General features: G+C 35.3%; 3 protein-coding genes across 4 annotated transcripts; 2 read left to right on the top strand and 1 right to left on the bottom strand.

Moving 5' to 3' along the window:
• The first annotated feature begins 2,912 nt into the window (after positions 1-2,912).
• Positions 2,913-12,077, top strand: LOC113501997 (probable sulfite oxidase, mitochondrial). 2 transcript variants are annotated; one of them, XM_026883346.1, is made up of 11 exons: positions 2,913-3,170; positions 3,545-3,708; positions 4,161-4,263; positions 6,152-6,330; positions 6,712-6,865; positions 7,757-7,949; positions 8,309-8,443; positions 8,836-9,028; positions 9,330-9,530; positions 9,865-10,037; positions 10,331-12,077. In XM_026883346.1, the coding sequence occupies exons 1-11, from the start codon at positions 3,145-3,147 to the stop codon at positions 10,457-10,459; spliced, it is 1,650 nt and encodes a 549-aa protein (XP_026739147.1). In that variant the 5' UTR covers positions 2,913-3,144; the 3' UTR covers positions 10,460-12,077. The 2 variants fall into 2 exon arrangements, with proteins under 2 accessions (XP_026739147.1, XP_026739148.1); XM_026883347.1 differs by having other exon boundaries at positions 8,312-8,443.
• Positions 12,078-12,500: 423 nt separating this feature from the next.
• On the top strand, positions 12,501-14,280 carry LOC113501998 (gamma-butyrobetaine dioxygenase-like). Its single transcript, XM_026883348.1, has one exon. It carries the CDS (start codon positions 12,711-12,713, stop codon positions 13,959-13,961), a length of 1,251 nt encoding a protein of 416 aa, XP_026739149.1. The 5' UTR covers positions 12,501-12,710; the 3' UTR covers positions 13,962-14,280.
• A 1,360-nt stretch (positions 14,281-15,640) lies between these two features.
• On the bottom strand, positions 15,641-16,737 carry LOC113502001 (mitotic spindle assembly checkpoint protein MAD2B-like). The gene has a single exon (XM_026883350.1). It carries the CDS (start codon positions 16,344-16,346, stop codon positions 15,765-15,767), a length of 582 nt encoding a protein of 193 aa, XP_026739151.1. The 5' UTR covers positions 16,347-16,737; the 3' UTR covers positions 15,641-15,764.
• Positions 16,738-17,815: the final 1,078 nt, after the last annotated feature.

The raw sequence follows: 17,815 nt of genomic DNA on the forward strand, positions 1-17,815 counted from the left end.
TGTTTCTATCGTATGTGTATGTTTGTTACCTCATCAATCCTTTTTGCAATCTGAATTTATTTTTTCTCGAAAAAATAGCTAGCAAACTAAATACATTGTATTAACCCTAAACACTAGGTTTTTAAGCTTCCCTACATTGGCTACATTAAGGGTATCAGAAGGAACCCTATTACTGAGGCTCTGCTGTGTGACCGTCTTTCCGTCTCTCTGGCTGTGTCTCCAGATATCTCATGAATCGTGACAGCATACATTTTCGCAGATGATGTTTTTCATTTGCTGCTATAACAACAAGTTATAAACGGTTGTTACAGTCAGACATTTGTTTGTAGGAAACACAAAACAGGTTTGGTCTTTCTTTAGCTTGTACGAAACCCTCGGTGTCTCGAGTCCGACTTGAGCTGTACAGGGTTTTTTCCTATCAGTAGCGCGAAATGGGTGTGGTCGTTTATTAGCTATTTCTTTGTAATTTGTATTCTTCTTACTAGTAAAACATAAATCTCGTAAAATATTTTATTAAAAATTATAATAAAATAGTTCTCTATTCACGATGGGAGAGTGACATTAAAGCAAGCGATTATTTCGTCGAAAAATCAGAAGGTAAAAGCCATTAGGGCGGCAATGCCGGTCATAAAAAAAGAATTAGGGGTCGTAAATATAAAAATTTGTGGTATGAAATATTTGTGATATGTTTCATATTACGATGTAGGTAGGTAAGTACAAAATGACGTTCAGTTCGGCGCTACGACATAACAGCCGGCTTTTTGAGTAATATCATTCATAATGACACTCTTACCTTATAAAGTGCCTGTTTTCACAAACTAGAAACAATGGTCACCGCAAGCCAAAGTTCGATAAGTCATGACAAGACTCGTAGCTTATCTTGAGTAACCGGTATATGTAGGTTTTATACAATATGACCTAATCTGCCTTTCACAATTAAAGTTGCAACATAAAAAAATGAAAAAAAAGATACTCTGCAAGCCACGCGCAGAAACATCAAAAGCGCCTTTAACTTTAGTACCAAAACTTCTATTCATCCGAGAAACATGGTTTAGAGGCAAAGAACGACATAATTATATTACTTACCACAAATAAAAGCAAAATACCGAGAAAAGTATCAAAAAGCACAAAAAATCCTGTCAAATTATCTATATCTACTATAAACTATCTACTTACATAATACTAGGTATTATGTTAATTGTACTTACCGAAAAAGTAGTGACTAAGGAGCGTCGCTCAAGTTAGTAATATTCAAAATTATTTGTAAAATTATAGACGCTGCATGCCGTTTCTCTTTCGGTGTGAATAAGCCTTTACACTTACATGTAAGTACTCTCCGTACACCGCTACTGCAGCCGCCTCGTTTTTCAACAGCATTATAACACACTTTACTGGCACTACTAGTATTTAGTAAATATCTACGTTTTATAAAAAAAAAACATTGTTCATTAAAAATTGTATTATAAGTTTATTTTTCCCGCTTCTAAACGCTAAACTATACGTCATAAAAAAGAATTAAGGCGTCCTAAATTCGAAATTCGAATTCAGCACCCCGTTATTTTTTTATTCTTAAAATATTTATTAAATCAATAAATAGGTCAAAGTATTACGTACCTAATTACAATAACTCTACTATTTCAATTATAATCAGGATGACTGTTTAGAAATTATTTATTACCTACCCATAATGCACTCATTATGAGTAGATACCTACGAATATAGTTATATTACTCTCGGTATTTATTAAGTTATCTACTAACTAGCTGTTGCCCGCGACTTAGACGCGTGGTTAGAAGATATAAGTTATGATTTATACCTGCCCTGTTTTTTCCACATTTTCCAATGTATCTTCGCTCCTATTAGTCGCAGCGTGATGGTTTATAGCCTAAAACCTTCCACGATGAAAAGTCCATTCAACACAAAAAGAATTTTTCGATTTGAACCAGTAGTTGCTGATATTCGCGCGTTCAAACAAACAAACAAACTCTTCAGCTTTATACATTAGTATAGAAGTATAGATTCCAAAAAATAACTGTTCAATACCGCTTCATTAACTGAGCTCTCTTATTGACTAATGTAATATTTAACCGTATTATGTATAATTCATATACTATCCTATATATTTTTTTAAAATGGGCCCCACGCGCCCCATCCCTGGCATATTACTTAGATGCAAAACTAGCAAAACTAATGCACACGGTCTTTAAAAACTCATTAGAACACGAGAAAGAGGTTAACGACGTATAAAAGTTTTTTTTTTGTTACATGAACATAATGAATTATTGTATAGATTTATGTGAATTCCTAAATAAAGTTTGCTAATGAAAAAAGGAATTTTCGCAAATGCAAGTTAACTGAATGGATGCTATAGGTATACCTACTGTTTATTTTAAGATTCTCTACCCACGGTATGCTATGATTAAACTTAAAAAATACATTTGAACTGTACGTTAACCAAAACAATTTATTATAATAAAATATGTTTACCTGTACAATTATTCTGGACTTAAAGTCAGAAGGTGTCTACTAAGAGTTTTTTGAAATCCAAAGATCGCTCAATACCGATGTAAGTAGTTCGCTCACTCGCTCAGACAACAGCTTAAGATATCAAAGCTAGCTTCGATGCTTTGACCACAATTGATTGTTCATTGTGGTGAGAATAACCGGCCAATAAACAGTTGATAAACGGGAGAGTAACCCTCAATTGCTTGATTTACGATTCAACGTCAATTTATCTGCACTAAACAACGCATTTGTTTCAAACAAAGATGTAATAAACTACATTTTAGTGTAGTTGATACTATGTTGAACATTTTCGTTAAACAAATAAAGATTACTGATTACTGATGTGATCGAAAACTAAACGTTATGAAAACTATTGTGAATTCCGTCAGCTGTTTGTCAGTAGCGTTACTTTACTAGTGACAGCTGTCATTGTAGTAAAAATATGTGCGATAAACGCGTTTTGGAGTTAACACTCTGTTTGAACAACGATAAATATCATCATAAATGATAAAAGGTCGTCAGAGACGGTCCACTATCCAAGGTCGTAGGACTGTTTTTATATTTTGGCGAAATAACTTTCACTTCTATATTTTGTGATGTAAACAGTGCTGAAGTAATTTAAAAATATAACTCTGTAAAATGTCGCTTAAAACTATATTACTCAGGTAAGTCACGTACATGTATTTATTATTCCATACAGCTTTTGATACACAAGAATACTATGGATAGAAAAAATATTTTATCTCTTTTAATTTTGATTACTTCCACAATCCAATTATTTGTTGAATCGTGTACCTAGTTCAAATTATACGATACTGAAACTCGACTTGTGTTTATATGCTTATGATTTGCTTAAACTAGTTACAACAATATATTTAAAAAGTTACAGAAATATATGAACAGCTTTCAATGCATCATACCTTCTTAAATTTTGGTCCTGAATTATTTCACACTATATGCATGATCTTTTTAAACAATCAGTAACACTCATTTTAAAAACAATATGAAACCAATTAAATAGTACTATTTCTATTTCCAGAACAATAAACCAAAGAAATAAATTTGTGTATCTGTCTGCAACAGCAGTGAAACTCACACAGGAACAAAATCAACAGCAAGGGAAAGATAGAGGGCATCATAGAAATAGCAGAAATATTGCTTCAGGGTTCATAGGAGCAGTTATACTTAAATCTCTCATATCAGGTAACCACTTCACTTTAATTGTTTTAGATTATCTTATGCTAAATTCTATTGACAAAATATCTTAACTCGTTATAAAGGTTTAAAACAGTATGTGTATCCATACTTTTTAAAATAACATAAAATGAATTACATCTTAGATGAAATAGTAACTTAATTTAAAAAATAAATTACAACATCTTATGAATTATACATGTGACTTTAATTAACATGTTCGTATTTTTGTCAAAAATTTAATTAACATGTTCATTTACTTTACCAGTTTCCTGTATATTTTATATTAGAATGACAAAGTCAAACAATAAGGTTTTGATGTATACTTGTATAATTATTTTAAATATTTCATTCATTCTCTATTACATGAATAGTTACTAAACAGTTATTCAAATGTATATGTAATTTATAATATTATATTAATATCTATTAACTATTAATTCATAATTGTTGCGTTGTAGAAAAAGCCGAAGATGAAAAGGAATGCAAATCATTTGAAGCTGGGCAGAAGCGTGATGACCTGCCAACTTACAGGGCAGAAGAAGTCTTCAAACATGACAGCAAGTAAGTTTGTGAAAGTATATTAAACTATCCATTACTTTGTAATTTTCTATTTTCACCCTCGGGTACTGTTTTTAAAAGACTCACTGTGACTTAATAATTTATTTAAACTATGACTACACCATTTGATAGAATGTAGTATTTTTATTTCTTACAAATTAAATTTCCATTGACACAGTTTCCAAGTAGTTTTATCTATGTGTGTATAAAATAATCAGTCACGAATAACTATCAAAGAAATTGCCCAATTTAATTTTTTACATTTGAAACGGAAACTTCCCAAGGTTGTGAAAAAAGAGCTTATCATGCCACTATGCTATTTTATAACTGCAGGGGGGCCTTATCTCTGATAGCCTACTATCAGTGTAAGAAGCAATAATTTTGTGTAGTGATTGTAATCTTGATGTAGTACATTGATACAATTATGAAAGACATACATGGGAGTATCAATGTAATCAAGCTATTCATAAGTATTAATTATAATTTGTATAATCTTCAGCATACAGATCTCGAAATTTCTTTTGCTATTTGTTATCTAGCAAAATTGCAAGGAACCTAAATGTATACGTATAAAAACTACAGTTTCCTAGTTACCTTGTGATACTTATAAACCATTGTGACTCAAGGTAAACATTAACACTCAACATTATTCACACAAACAACAAGGAGATCAATTCAGGAAAATCAACATTCATATTTGCTCAAAAAATTCACAAGATTAGATTTAAGATTACATTGCAGATCTATCATACATGTGTAAAAATGTTTATCGTTCGGATAATAGCAATGTGAAGATAAGTGGAGTTGTATGACACATGTAAAGGCTGCTGATATCCTGATGCTATCTAGTTGCCTGATACTGTGTTCAAGTGACTGTTACCATAACAATAGTTACCTAAGCTATCGCTGATTAATATTCAGTTGACGTAGGTACTCGTAAATTAAAAACATGGACACCTGATAAATAATCTGTCCTTCAGATTATCTTTGGAAGAGATGTATCAGTTAGATGTCACACAAATACCTAATGCGAAAGTATGTGAGTGTGTTTGTATGGGTTTATTAGTTTATGTTTGTTACCTCTTCACGGAAAAACTAACGAACCGAATTCGATTAAACTTAGGAAGGTAGCTGGCACCTTGCTTAACCCATAAGCTTACACATATTTTTATCCGACTTCGTTAAAGGGGGTAATATTTTTGCAGTTGTAACCGATATCCAGACGAGCGAAACCGCGAGCAGCAACTAGTAAAATAATATTCTTATTTTTTTTAACAATTGTGATACGCCACAATTTATGAAAAAAACAATAATGTATCATCACCATTAGTAAATAAGTCTGACGTAGGCACTCATATCAGCGGGTTTAAAGATCAAATAAGAAATACCAGCGATAAAAATGTTATGCCTATAACTAAACAGCATGATATGGGTCAAGATCAAGATAAAATCGTCATAACTATTGTATCATCCATTACAACTTCAAGCAGGTGAAACTAAATTCTGTCTAGTAAAAGCAGAAGACTGCGTGGGAATACAAGTCAAAAAATTCTAGAAAGTTCAAAAATATTAACAATATTATTATCTCCGGGCAGCTGTAGCACTTCAATCCAACCACAGATAATGCTGCCCAAGGAATTTTACGACCTTAATAATATAATGTTATCTACATAATCTTATATTATATAAAATTCTCGGGCCACAAAGATAGCTACCATACTCCTCCGAAACGGCGTAACCAATTTTGCATGCACATTTAGTAGGCATGAGAATCGGCTTTCTATTTCTACCCCTGTGATTGTAATGTTTTTCTAGACCAGAAATTTCCAAACGATTGCCGTGTGAGCTAGTGATTATATGAACTTTAAATTTTCCTTTTTCCACTTACCAGGGAAAGCTTCTGGGTGATATACAAGAACGGCGTTTATGATGTGACGTCATTCCTCCCGAGCCACCCTGGAGGAGACCAGATCCTAAATGCAGGGGGTCTCAGCATCGAACCCTTCTGGAATGTATATGGAATGCACAAAACTTATGAAATATACAAACTGCTTGAGAGTTATAGAATAGGTAAGTGGAATGTGGGTCGAGTTTTGGCAGAATTCCGGTATCGTAAGACGATACTTAAAATATATTAGTTTCGCCAAGTGAGCAATCACGGACTTTGATTTTACAAAGGAAAACAGGAATGCAGCAATGACCTATGCGTATACGATATGAAAATGTTCCAAGGACGGTTACGTCAGTAAGATTTATTGACGTAACCGTCCTTGGAATACCCTATTATTTAAAGCCCTGTACTGTTTGTCTGAGTCAGTGTAAATTATTTTTTAAACATAGTTAAAGATGGTAATTTCTTAAAAAAAAATGCCGTAATTTTTTTCCCCTTTTATCTTACATATATCATATATCTTAAATGTATAAATGTGTAAAGCTGTTAATCTCTTTCAGGTAACTTACACGAAGATGACATAGTGGATCACGCTGACGAAGAGCTCTGGGTGAAGGAGCCGTTCAGAGACAAGCGGCTGATCGTGAAGACGAGCAAGCCTTTCAACGCTGAGATACCGGCTAAGATGCAAATCGCTCACTTCGATACACCCAAGTATGTTGTTCCTTTGAGTTATGATTGAGTTACTAAGGTGGTAGATGAATACAGGGTGTTTGGCGCATGGACCTATATATTTTTTGGGTTTGGATGAGATATGTGGTAGATCCCAGACTTACTCTCCATTTCTTAAGTGTCGCTGTAATGAAGTTAAGATTTTTTTTATTTGTTTTTAAATTTACCTTAATGATCGTCTTTAAAAGGTTTGTATTTGAACTTTTTTTGTCATGACGTCTGTATCAAATAAATATTAATTTTAATTTTCAAATAAATTTATAGCAGAGGCATTATAAAAACACATATAGAGCTTCCAAACTCTTAAAATTATTAAAATGATCTAATTCGAAATAGAGTATAATGAAAAGACAGTTTTTGTTTCGAAATGTTTTAATTAAAATAAGCTCGACATGTTTTTCTTATTTTTAAAGAAGTCGTATTTATCACTATTTCTGCTTTCATTCGGAAACGGCGCAAATAATTATTCCTAATAAAATCGGTAAACATTTCTTGCTTGAGCGCTTGACTGGAGAAAGTTATTTAAATTTTTTAATTGATTGCCTTGCCGACTTACTTTTTCTACCAGTATTAGACGGAGAACAAATATTTTTTTCTAATTGTTGGGTATCGAGCATGTCAGCGACCCAATAAAAGTTATCGGTCCACGCGCCAAGAACCTTGTGTAATCCTTAATGCAATTTAAATAATAACTAAGTTAATCAAGCAAAATGACTTTATATTTCCATCCCCAAATAGGATTCCTTCAATTGCAAAACAATTTAATGAATCCGTAAATTAATAATCTGCCAAGAATGAAATAATCCGCCAAGAACTTAAATAATAACGGGAACCGAACTTAACTTTTGACTTATCTTGTTCTTTTCTTTCCAGCGAATTATTTTACGTGCGTCAACACATGCCTGTTCCAGACTTGGACGCGGAACAACATCGCCTGCAAATCATCATTAAGAACGGCAGCACTCGGACCTTGGACTTCAGTCTGCAGCAGCTGCAGATGTTCCCGAAGGCATCCGTTAGGGCCGCGCTCATGTGTGCCGGGAACAGAAGGAGCGAGATGAACGAGGTACATTAGCTTTAACTGATTACTTATTCTTTGTAATTTATGAATTTATGTAGACCTATTTGCTGTTTTTATCAAAAATAGGGATTAACATTAATAATTTTCACATTAAACAAAAAAGTCCAAAGCAAAAGTCAATCTTAAAGATAGTAATTAAAAAAGGTTATTTTTTCAGGGTTTAAATGTAAACAGGATTGATGACTAAATCTAAAAAATGTATTTCTCCTGTATTTAAAAAAGCACCAAGCAGCAAATAAAACTTAATCAATTTTCCAACACGTTTTGCGACTGCAAGGCAGTTACAAATGCTCGTGTTACAAATGATTGACAAAAGTAGTTAACGCACGGTATTTCTGATAAAGCAGGTGAAGCAAGTGAGAGGCATCAGCTGGCAGGGCGGCGCCATCAGCAACGCGCTGTGGGAGGGAGTCCTGCTGCGGGACGTGCTGCTGTACTGCGGCGTGGACCCGCAGGATACTGAAGGGAAACACGTCATTGTAACGTATAGCCAATGCTTTAATAAATTTACAATAACATGTTAAGTCTTTTGTTCATCTGGTTATTATCGAGAGAACTAAAAATGTTGTTTTAAACCGTACCACAGAGAGACTAGTGGAAGAAGAGTGGGGAAGCCTTTGCCCACCAGTGGGATATTCTAGGCTATTAGCTATATTTTAAAACTACAGCATTTTCTAGAGGCGTGAACATCGGCAATTTCTCCTTAAGAAAAAGTTTAACAACACTGACAATCTTACGTAGACATGGCGAATTAGCCTTTGATTATTAAAGCTAATGGCTTTTATAATCAAAGTGTAAAACGTTTTTTGTCCAAGAGGCCTTAGAATTTTATAATAATTCAAGCGGTAGTGATTATTAAACTGTTTCCCAGCTGACGGGGTCGGACACGGACGCGACGGGCGTGCAGTTCTCGACGTCGATCCCGCTGTGGCTGGCGCTGAACCCCAACGGGCGCGTGCTGCTGGCCACGCACATGAACGGCGCGCCGCTGCCGCCCGACCACGGCCGCCCGCTGCGGGCGCTCGTGCCCGGCGCGCCCGCCGTCCGGAGCGTCAAGTGGCTCGGTACGGGGGCGAGCGGGCTCTAGCGACTAGTGATATTGTAGACTAAGCAACCTCACTAGGAAACGTTTTGATAAGTCATGTTAGTTAGACCCGTCATAACATGACTGAAGTAAAACTAAAGAGGCTGAGTACCAAAATTATGAAAGTGGCTGAACACTTACGGCAGTATTAAAATCCAACTCTGTTCAACAGCTTTCGTAGCTAATCAAAACATGCCAGTAGACATGAAACCGTTACATATTTCTTCCACTCCATTGCAAAGTAACAACTAACTGATCTAATTTAATTATTTTCTAAACAGAATCCATAACGATTTCGGAAGACGAGAGTCCTTCTCACTGGCACCAGAAGGACTACCGTTCGTTCAACGCGTCTAAGACGTGGGAGACGGCGGACTTCGCCAGCGCCCCGCCCATATACAGCCTGCCCGTCACGTCCGCCATCTGCGACCCCGCTAACGGAGACACCGTCAAGGTGGAAGACGGATGCATTGAAGTCAGAGGTAAGCCATCGTTTGGACACATTTTGTTCTATTATATTATTTTGTTGTTTGAATATTGGTGGATAGAGACTGGTTAATGGGGGCAGGCTTTTTTTTTAATTAGTCAATTAACTGATCTCGTACGTCAAATTTTACATTATTTTATTGGTCAAAGCAACTGTAACCATATTGTTGATTAAATAAGCTTATGTACTATGCCCCCGTAATTTATTGGTTTTAAAACTTTGTGTTACACGACTTCCCTTGTCAAATTTTAGAGCAAAATCACAAAATTCCACAAAAAAGTGTTGCTATTAAAATGACACAAGGCGTCAAGTAATAATGTGTGCGCCAGGCTACGCGTACTCCGGCGGCGGCGCGCAGATCGTGCGCGTGGACGTGTCGGCGGACGGCGGGCGCTCGTGGCAGCAGGCCGAGCGCCTGCAGGCCGACGCCGCGCCGCCGCACCAGCACTACGCCTGGACGCTCTGGACCGCGCGCGTGCCCGTCGCGCTCGGCCAGCCCGAGGTAACACACGCTTACTACTCAACTACGTGCCTTATACTGAATCTATTTCATCCAAACAATTATGTCAACTGGCTAACGTGGGACCAAACTGGATTAGTATAGCTAATATATTACAGGTGATTGGTTCGTTTTAATATCGATTTTAACGCGGAAGATAACGATCACAGTACTGGCCGAAATTAATTCGACCAGTACTGTGATCCATTTTGAAATGAATCCACTGATTCTAATGACCAAAATTGTTTGCTGTTAAATCATATTTATCCAATTATTAATATGCAATTTTGCTGCAGGTGGAGTTATGGGCAAAGGCCACGGACAGCAATTTCAACACTCAGCCAGAGAAATTCGAAGATATATGGAACATACGAGGTCTCCTCAGTAACGCATACCATAAGATCAAAGTACATATTTCTCATTAGTTCTAGACTTTCATAGGAACAAATAGGAGACTTGTCTAATGCAATCGCTTAGAAACCCTCTTACTCATAACAACAGGAATATAACACGCAAACCTAGTTTGCGAGCCTCAAAGGACCAACTCTAATTATTTTACTTTTTTATATACTAGATCCAAAATGAACACTTAAAAAGTTTTTGTAAGTGTTCATTCTTTAAGAAAACGTCAGTAAACGTCTCTTACAGGAGGGATATAATGCCTGTTCTTTAGTACTACTGTTCTAAAGTATTCTCTACGCAACACCTGAAACAGACCTTTTTAGATGACCAGATGTGCATGTTGACCCGATATTCCACACAGTTTAATTCAAAAATTATGAGTGAGAGGGTTTTTTTTTATTTAAATAACGTATTTATGTTTTTTGTGATTCTCGAAATAGCACTAAAGTGAACAAATGACGCTTAGCTTACATTTAAAAAATGTCTGTTTTTGTCCCAAAACTCATTTCTGTAGGTTGTCCATGTCCGTAGTAAAACCCAATCCAAGCCAAAATATGCCAATCCAATGCAAATCCAATTTTTAAAGAATAACAAAACGAAAGTATATTTTTCAATTAATCTTTGTGATACAAGACATAAGGTACAATTTTGGTTAATAAATGTCTCAATATAAAGTACTGTGTGTAATGCAAATAACTTTGCAAGTCGAAGTTCAATCACCAGTAAGACTGGCCTTATTGACATAAAATGTCTTCTTTCTTTAAATATACTATAAAGACATATTTTTATATTTATGAGGTGACTATCAATACCATAAAAGTCATTGAGCTATGCTGCGCTGTGCTGTGCAACTGTTTTAGAGCAATTTTTGATATCTCTTGAGCTGCGCGACTGAGTATTATGCTGTGCGACTGGATCAGTAATTAAACTATTCAGTAAACACTAAAGAGACAAGTGAATATATTAAAAATAATAAGTATTATACATTCTGTATTTGAAATAGACGCATAGATAAACCAGAACCAACAGTTCTTTCTTTTCTTTCCCGCACTAAGAAATTGAATCCTCGTGTCGCGGGGATTTAAAAATACTCAAGCCATATGCACTCAGGACAAGCATTCGTCGATCACTCAAACAGGAATAGAAACCCGCGACACGTCTCAAAAAGTTTGACGTGATGACCTCGTTGCGCGTTAATTTAAAATCCTAAAATGGGTAATGTTGATTTAAACTAAAGCAAAGCACATCTAAGATCAAATTTGGTGTCAGCCATCACCATAATTCACACAAACTGGAATGATTATATTTGTCCTGCTAGTTTTGTATTCACTAAGATGTTTATTTATCGCATCCAGTATATTTTTCTCGTTTCCGTACCTATACACAGCTAGACAAGTTGAATATAATAATATCTTCGTTATACTATACAGACTATGAGCAACTTTTTCATCACAACTTAAACAATTAATTTATTATTTTAAATATAGTTCATCAGATCATTGCAATTTTGTAACTTATTATATATTTATAATTTTAGGTACTTACTCAAGAATCAAATGTTGTCAATTTATTTAGTCAGAATGCTTTGTATTTTTAAGTTTTTAATTATATTTTTTGCTATTCTATAGCATTTTCATGTGACAGATGTGTTTTATTCAATTCTCTTAAATAACGTAATAACGTAGTTCGGTTTTATTTGACCGATCTGTCTATTATGGTTTGTTGCAAAAAAATATATTATTTTTGTTTGTCCGAAGCCGAACAATATTAAGATCTCAGCAGTTTCTGATTTTACCTATCATCCTTAAGCAGAGAACTGCCGCAAATCATCGACCTATGGACTCCGTGGAGATAACAACTAAATTAAACAAAATTTACAAACCGGACCTAATTATCTCCTTGTAGGTATTAAGTACTTTCCGACCTACCTTTTCTTTTAAATTCATAAACTTAATCTCTTTAAATAAATCTACTTATCTGCCTGTCGTAAGAAAGACAGACCACTTCGAAAATGGATGGGTCAAAGGTCAGCAGTTTGACATTGACCCTCTATTATAGGGTCAATGTACCACCTATTATGTCAGATCTTAAGTAGGTATCTTTGTTTGAAAACGTAATCAAATAATAAAATACACAATACAATAGTAAACTCAATAAACATTTGTTTTATATCATACTTTACATAACACACCGGTTCATACTCGCTCTTGCTGTGTTTTACATTTGAGAGTTTATCTCAGTTCAGTGCTCACGCGCTCGCGGGAGCACGTCAACATGTTCGCCTTGAGACTCATATCGTGCGCTAAAAACTTTGTTAAATCAGTGCCAAATATTTCGGGTATCAAACAAATTCACATTAACAAAGTGCTTCACAGAAATAAATCTGATGAATTTATTGATCTAGTCATTCGCGGCGAATCTCTGCAGTTCCCCAACGTGTGGTTAAGAGAAAACTGCCAGTGTGAACAGTGCTACCATAAATCAGCCCAGAGTAGAATACTCGATTGGTCCAAATTCGATCTTAACGTAAAACCAAAATATGTCTCCAAGGACCAGAATAGTCTTCAAGTAACGTGGGAGGATGGACACTCATCGCAATATAACTTAAACTGGTTAAAATTCAGAGGGTTTACCCCCGAAAATCAGAAGACTTACTCGGAAACCATTTACAAGCCTAAGCAGATAACGTGGCACACCGAGAATTTCGACGAAATATTTTCCAAGCACGACTACAACGAGATTCTAAGTTCAAACGAAGCTCTGTACAACTGGTTGTACAAGTTATCTGTTTACGGAGTCGCATTGATCCAAAATACGCCCGACTCCGACACAGCGATAGACGCCGTTGTTAATAAAATTGGTTTTACTAAGAGGACTCACTACGGAGTGAAATTCGTTGTGCGTCAATTACCAAACACAAGTAACGTTGCCTATTTGTCGAGTAATCTGCAGATGCACACGGACCTCCCCTACTATGAATATTGTCCTGGGGCTAATTTATTACACTGTTTAGTTCAAACAGCTAGTCAAGGTGGAGAAAATATGCTTTCAGACTGTCACTATACAGCTGAATATATGAAGGTACATCACCCAGACCAATACAGTCTGCTGACCGACATTGAGGTGGAGTGGAGGGACGTGGGGGTAGAAGACGGTAACGAGTTCTTCAAACTGCACCGGGCGCCCGTAATTTGCTTAGATCGTCACGGTGAAATAACTAGAATCAACTTTTCGATTCCTCAACGAGGAAGTCATTTCCCAATGGCAATCGAATTGGTAAAACCGTGGTATGAAGCCCATAGCATGTTTCTCGCTTTAAATCAGAAGTTCGCAGCGAAATTTAAGACGAAGGCTGGCGATATACTTACCTTCAATAACATAAGGCTGTTACATGGCAGGAACGCATACGAAGACAGTGAAAATAATGTGAGACAACTTATAGGTGCGTATGTGGACTGGGATGAAATATATTCAAGACTGAGATGCTTGAAGATCAAGTTAAATAATGAAGATGGCATCTGTTGACATTTGTAAAAACAAAAATACACCAACTAAACTAATAAATCCTGTAAACGGTTTTTAATTGTAAGGTCTTAGAACGTTACTCATTATTATTACTGTCCACAGCTGGCCACGGTTTTTTGCACCCTTGTAGTATTGCTTCGAACCTAAGCGGTACTTAGGTAACCCTTAAATGTATGAGACTATACTCTAGTTGCAAAAAGTATACAATCTTGATGTCTAACAATTTCTGTTTTAAATATTAGTTTAAAAATTAGACAGCCACATAAAACAATGGAAAGTGGCAGTAAGATTACCTGAACAAATATACTACTGAAATATATCAGACGTTTATGTATTTATTATGTGTTGTATAAAAGGACACACCAAGATTTTACCTTTTAAGCAATTAATTAAAAAACCTGTTGTTTAGCGAGTCTTGAACTGACTGGATTAACAGGGCAAGGAGTGACAAAACACAGTATTTATTCACCATTTTATTTCTACATAAAAAGAGCTCCTTGACAAACCTTGTTTCGGTACACATCACTACACTTAAATACTACATTATAAATGATCGATTATGGTTTAATGATTAAATGGCACTACAATAGTTTTCCAGGGATTGTGTTCATTATACCTTCATCCTCATGAGTTTAGTGCTAAGCACTGGTCTAGTCATAAGTCTTTACTCTTTCTGATGCTAAAACCTCAAGCAATTATGGTCACTTTTATTTAAACTTCTCTTTTTACCATCATATTTACTTCTAAAGTTACATATTCAGTCCACTTCTACCCCTTCCTTGCCTCCAGCACCACTTATCAAAGGCTCTCATGCCATCCTTAATCCCTTTGTAATAAAGGTGAAAGTACACACATTTTTTATTAACTAACAATCAAAAAATTGTTAAGATTCATATATATTAGACATCAAGTATAGTAATTGATTAACACTGAAGATAGCTAACATTTAAAGTTTATGTGTTATTCTAACATCAAGTGTGATAATATTAAAATTTTAATTAACACTTAGGATTAAAATTAAGTCAATCATACAAAAGGGATGTTGGGGTACAATAATAAAATTTTCTAATCCAGAATGTGTGAGAATGTTTTGCTTATATAATAATATACAATTTTCATTAAGTTACTACTCACTGACTGCACCTAAAGAAAAATCCATTACAACATGATATTCAGGCTAATTAGTACTAGAGGTTGGAACATTAATCGAAATTGAATTCAAATAATATATTATAGGTGTAACATCCCAAGTGCACATAACTTTACAGCTATTGTACCACATCAGAGCAACAAAATGTAATACTTATATAATAAATTATAGAGATCAAATATGTGGCAAGTTAAACTTGCCAACTAAATTTAATTTTAATGGAAAGCTTAGGCTTCATTAATCACAGAAATGTAAATGCTTTGAAATCAATTTTTACCAAAAACAATTACTACTAGCTTATGATTAGCTTGCAAAAGAGCAAATAATAATATTATCATTTGATTTCTTAAAATACTGAAATCATCACCTTAGCAACAACTGTCATTAAAGGGCCTTTAATATGCCGTTTAAATAGGTTACCTCGCTCTCCGGATGGTAACTCGCTTTGTTGATCTTTTCAGTTTAGGTCTTGTGCGGCATCAGTCTTTCATGTCTCGCTTCAAGATTAAACTTTGCAGCAGGAAAAAATAATTAATACTGATGAAAAAGCTGGTACATCCCTAAGAAGGTTACCTTAATATACTTGCTTAAGATATAGTATTAATCTTGTTCTTGTCCTTGTCTTCCCGGTTAGTCTCACAATGGCTCAATGTCTATTCAAATTCCAAGACACTTTCAATAGAGTGGTTCTTAATTGTCAGTGTTTTTATGGGAACAACTTTGTTATTCTCCACACGAGTTTCATAACGTTCCTCCACTGGGAATATCTCAAAATTAGAATCAAGTACTAGGGGAGCATCATCATTGGTGTGGATATTGATGGAGAAACTCGAGCTCTGGGGCATATCGTTGAAGAAACACTTCAGGGAAGACAGTTTCAAACAAAATGCTCGCAAATTCATCTCACATTGCACCAAATATGGGTCTATTGGCTCGTTCGGGTCGGAAAGGTTTCCAAATTGAAAAACATATGTAAAAATGGTCTTGAAATTTGCATCTAGAACAGCAAACTGCACACAATCCAGCCGATCTTCTATGAAACATTGTTCAATCTTCTTGAGGGTTGTATCAATGTATTCATTCACCTGTGGGTGAACCGATCGGTAAACGATAATATTATATTTCTTACGAGTTTCGAAGATGCTCTTTGGGTACACTGATGCGTAATACAAGATACTATGAAAAGCAACCGATAAAAATTCTAATGTTATATCAAGAATGCAAGGATCAATCATGATTGATGATTTATTAATTTGTATACCGAGTGAGCGACTTTCAGAAAGAAAAGACGTAATTATTATGATGGACGTCAGTGTCGAACTAACTCGAACGTGACAGAAGACGTCGGAACAGCGCGCGCAAGTGGAAGCGGGAGGCGGGACGTCAAAAGGCTTCGTATTGATTCAATAAACTTGTGCTCTTGGCCTAAGGAAGTGCGTTCTGAATATTCTTCAAAATATGAATTTGTTTTTTTTTTATATTGTACTGTTAATGATTTCAAGTAGGTAATCGAATTATTATTTCTTTAACATAATCTTATGTTCGTTTGCTCTTCTTTTATAACTCTTTGATAACATGTATAACACACAGGAATTATTCAGTTTTTTTAATCAGCCATATCCATCCTTCGCTTTTCAATGTTTTTGGCTCACTGTATTACACTGCGCTATTCATGTCCGACAAGAAATATCAGTTCTTAATGACCTAGTTACAGTTGTTACTTTAATGGAGACTTTTTGTCAACTGGTTTGAAATTGAATAAAAACATTTAACTATTGTTTCTTTTTATCTTGCAAGCGTTCAGAAGCTCTGCATAAAACATTTGGGAATATTCTGTAGTACTGTATTTACTAGATAGCCTCTTCAACAACACCTACGTTAGTTGAGTATCTATTATACCTGTATTTTATTTAAGAATGTGCAGAAATCAATAACTCACTTCACGGGAAGTCTTGCCGTCTGGTGGGGGAAGGAGGAAGGAGTATGTACCTACTGCCTACCTATTTAGTTCTATTTTTAAAGAAAGTACAAAGTAAAAACTAACAGTACCTAAAATTGTTACTGTTTATGATCTGCATTATTAAAGAAATGTTCCGGCTTCGCACGGATACCGAAGCGGTAAAAAACCTGTTCAGCTGAGCATGGGCAGGTTTTTTTTATCAAGTCCTTAGGTAAAGGGCAAAAAACATGTCTGTTTCGGTTTTTTGGGGGGTCAGTAATACTCGTCCTGCTATGCATGGTTGTGCTGTTTAGATGAAGCCTAATGATCATTCGACAAAATATAGTCTACAATGATTGGTCATGAGGCTGGTAGGACCAACTCAACCAGGTCAGTTGGGTCAATTTGGGTTACTTTTTATTACAACATGGTACATACACCTTCATCGAATACTGAGAGTTCAAAGTACGAGCACACGATCGAATCTTACATAGAATATTAGGACATCAAAGCACGTAATTTCAAATCCCGTGTCATGATGTTAACCCCACTTTCCAAAATATTTGTTTACAGCTCTTTATTAAAAGGCAAGGTAAATCAAGGTCGCAATAGGTTCAGAAAAATAAACTAAACCAAAGGAACATTAGGGGTTGTTTCACCGCCGACACATAAGTTCCCGTTAAATTATTTGACAGATTTTTTCATGCAAAGAATGTAAAAATATTAATATTAATCCCAGACAGTGATTGTGAAAAAGATGTTTAT

Source organism: Trichoplusia ni, chromosome 16 (assembly GCF_003590095.1).
Source record: "Trichoplusia ni isolate ovarian cell line Hi5 chromosome 16, tn1, whole genome shotgun sequence".
NCBI classification, from domain to species: domain Eukaryota; kingdom Metazoa; phylum Arthropoda; class Insecta; order Lepidoptera; family Noctuidae; genus Trichoplusia; species Trichoplusia ni.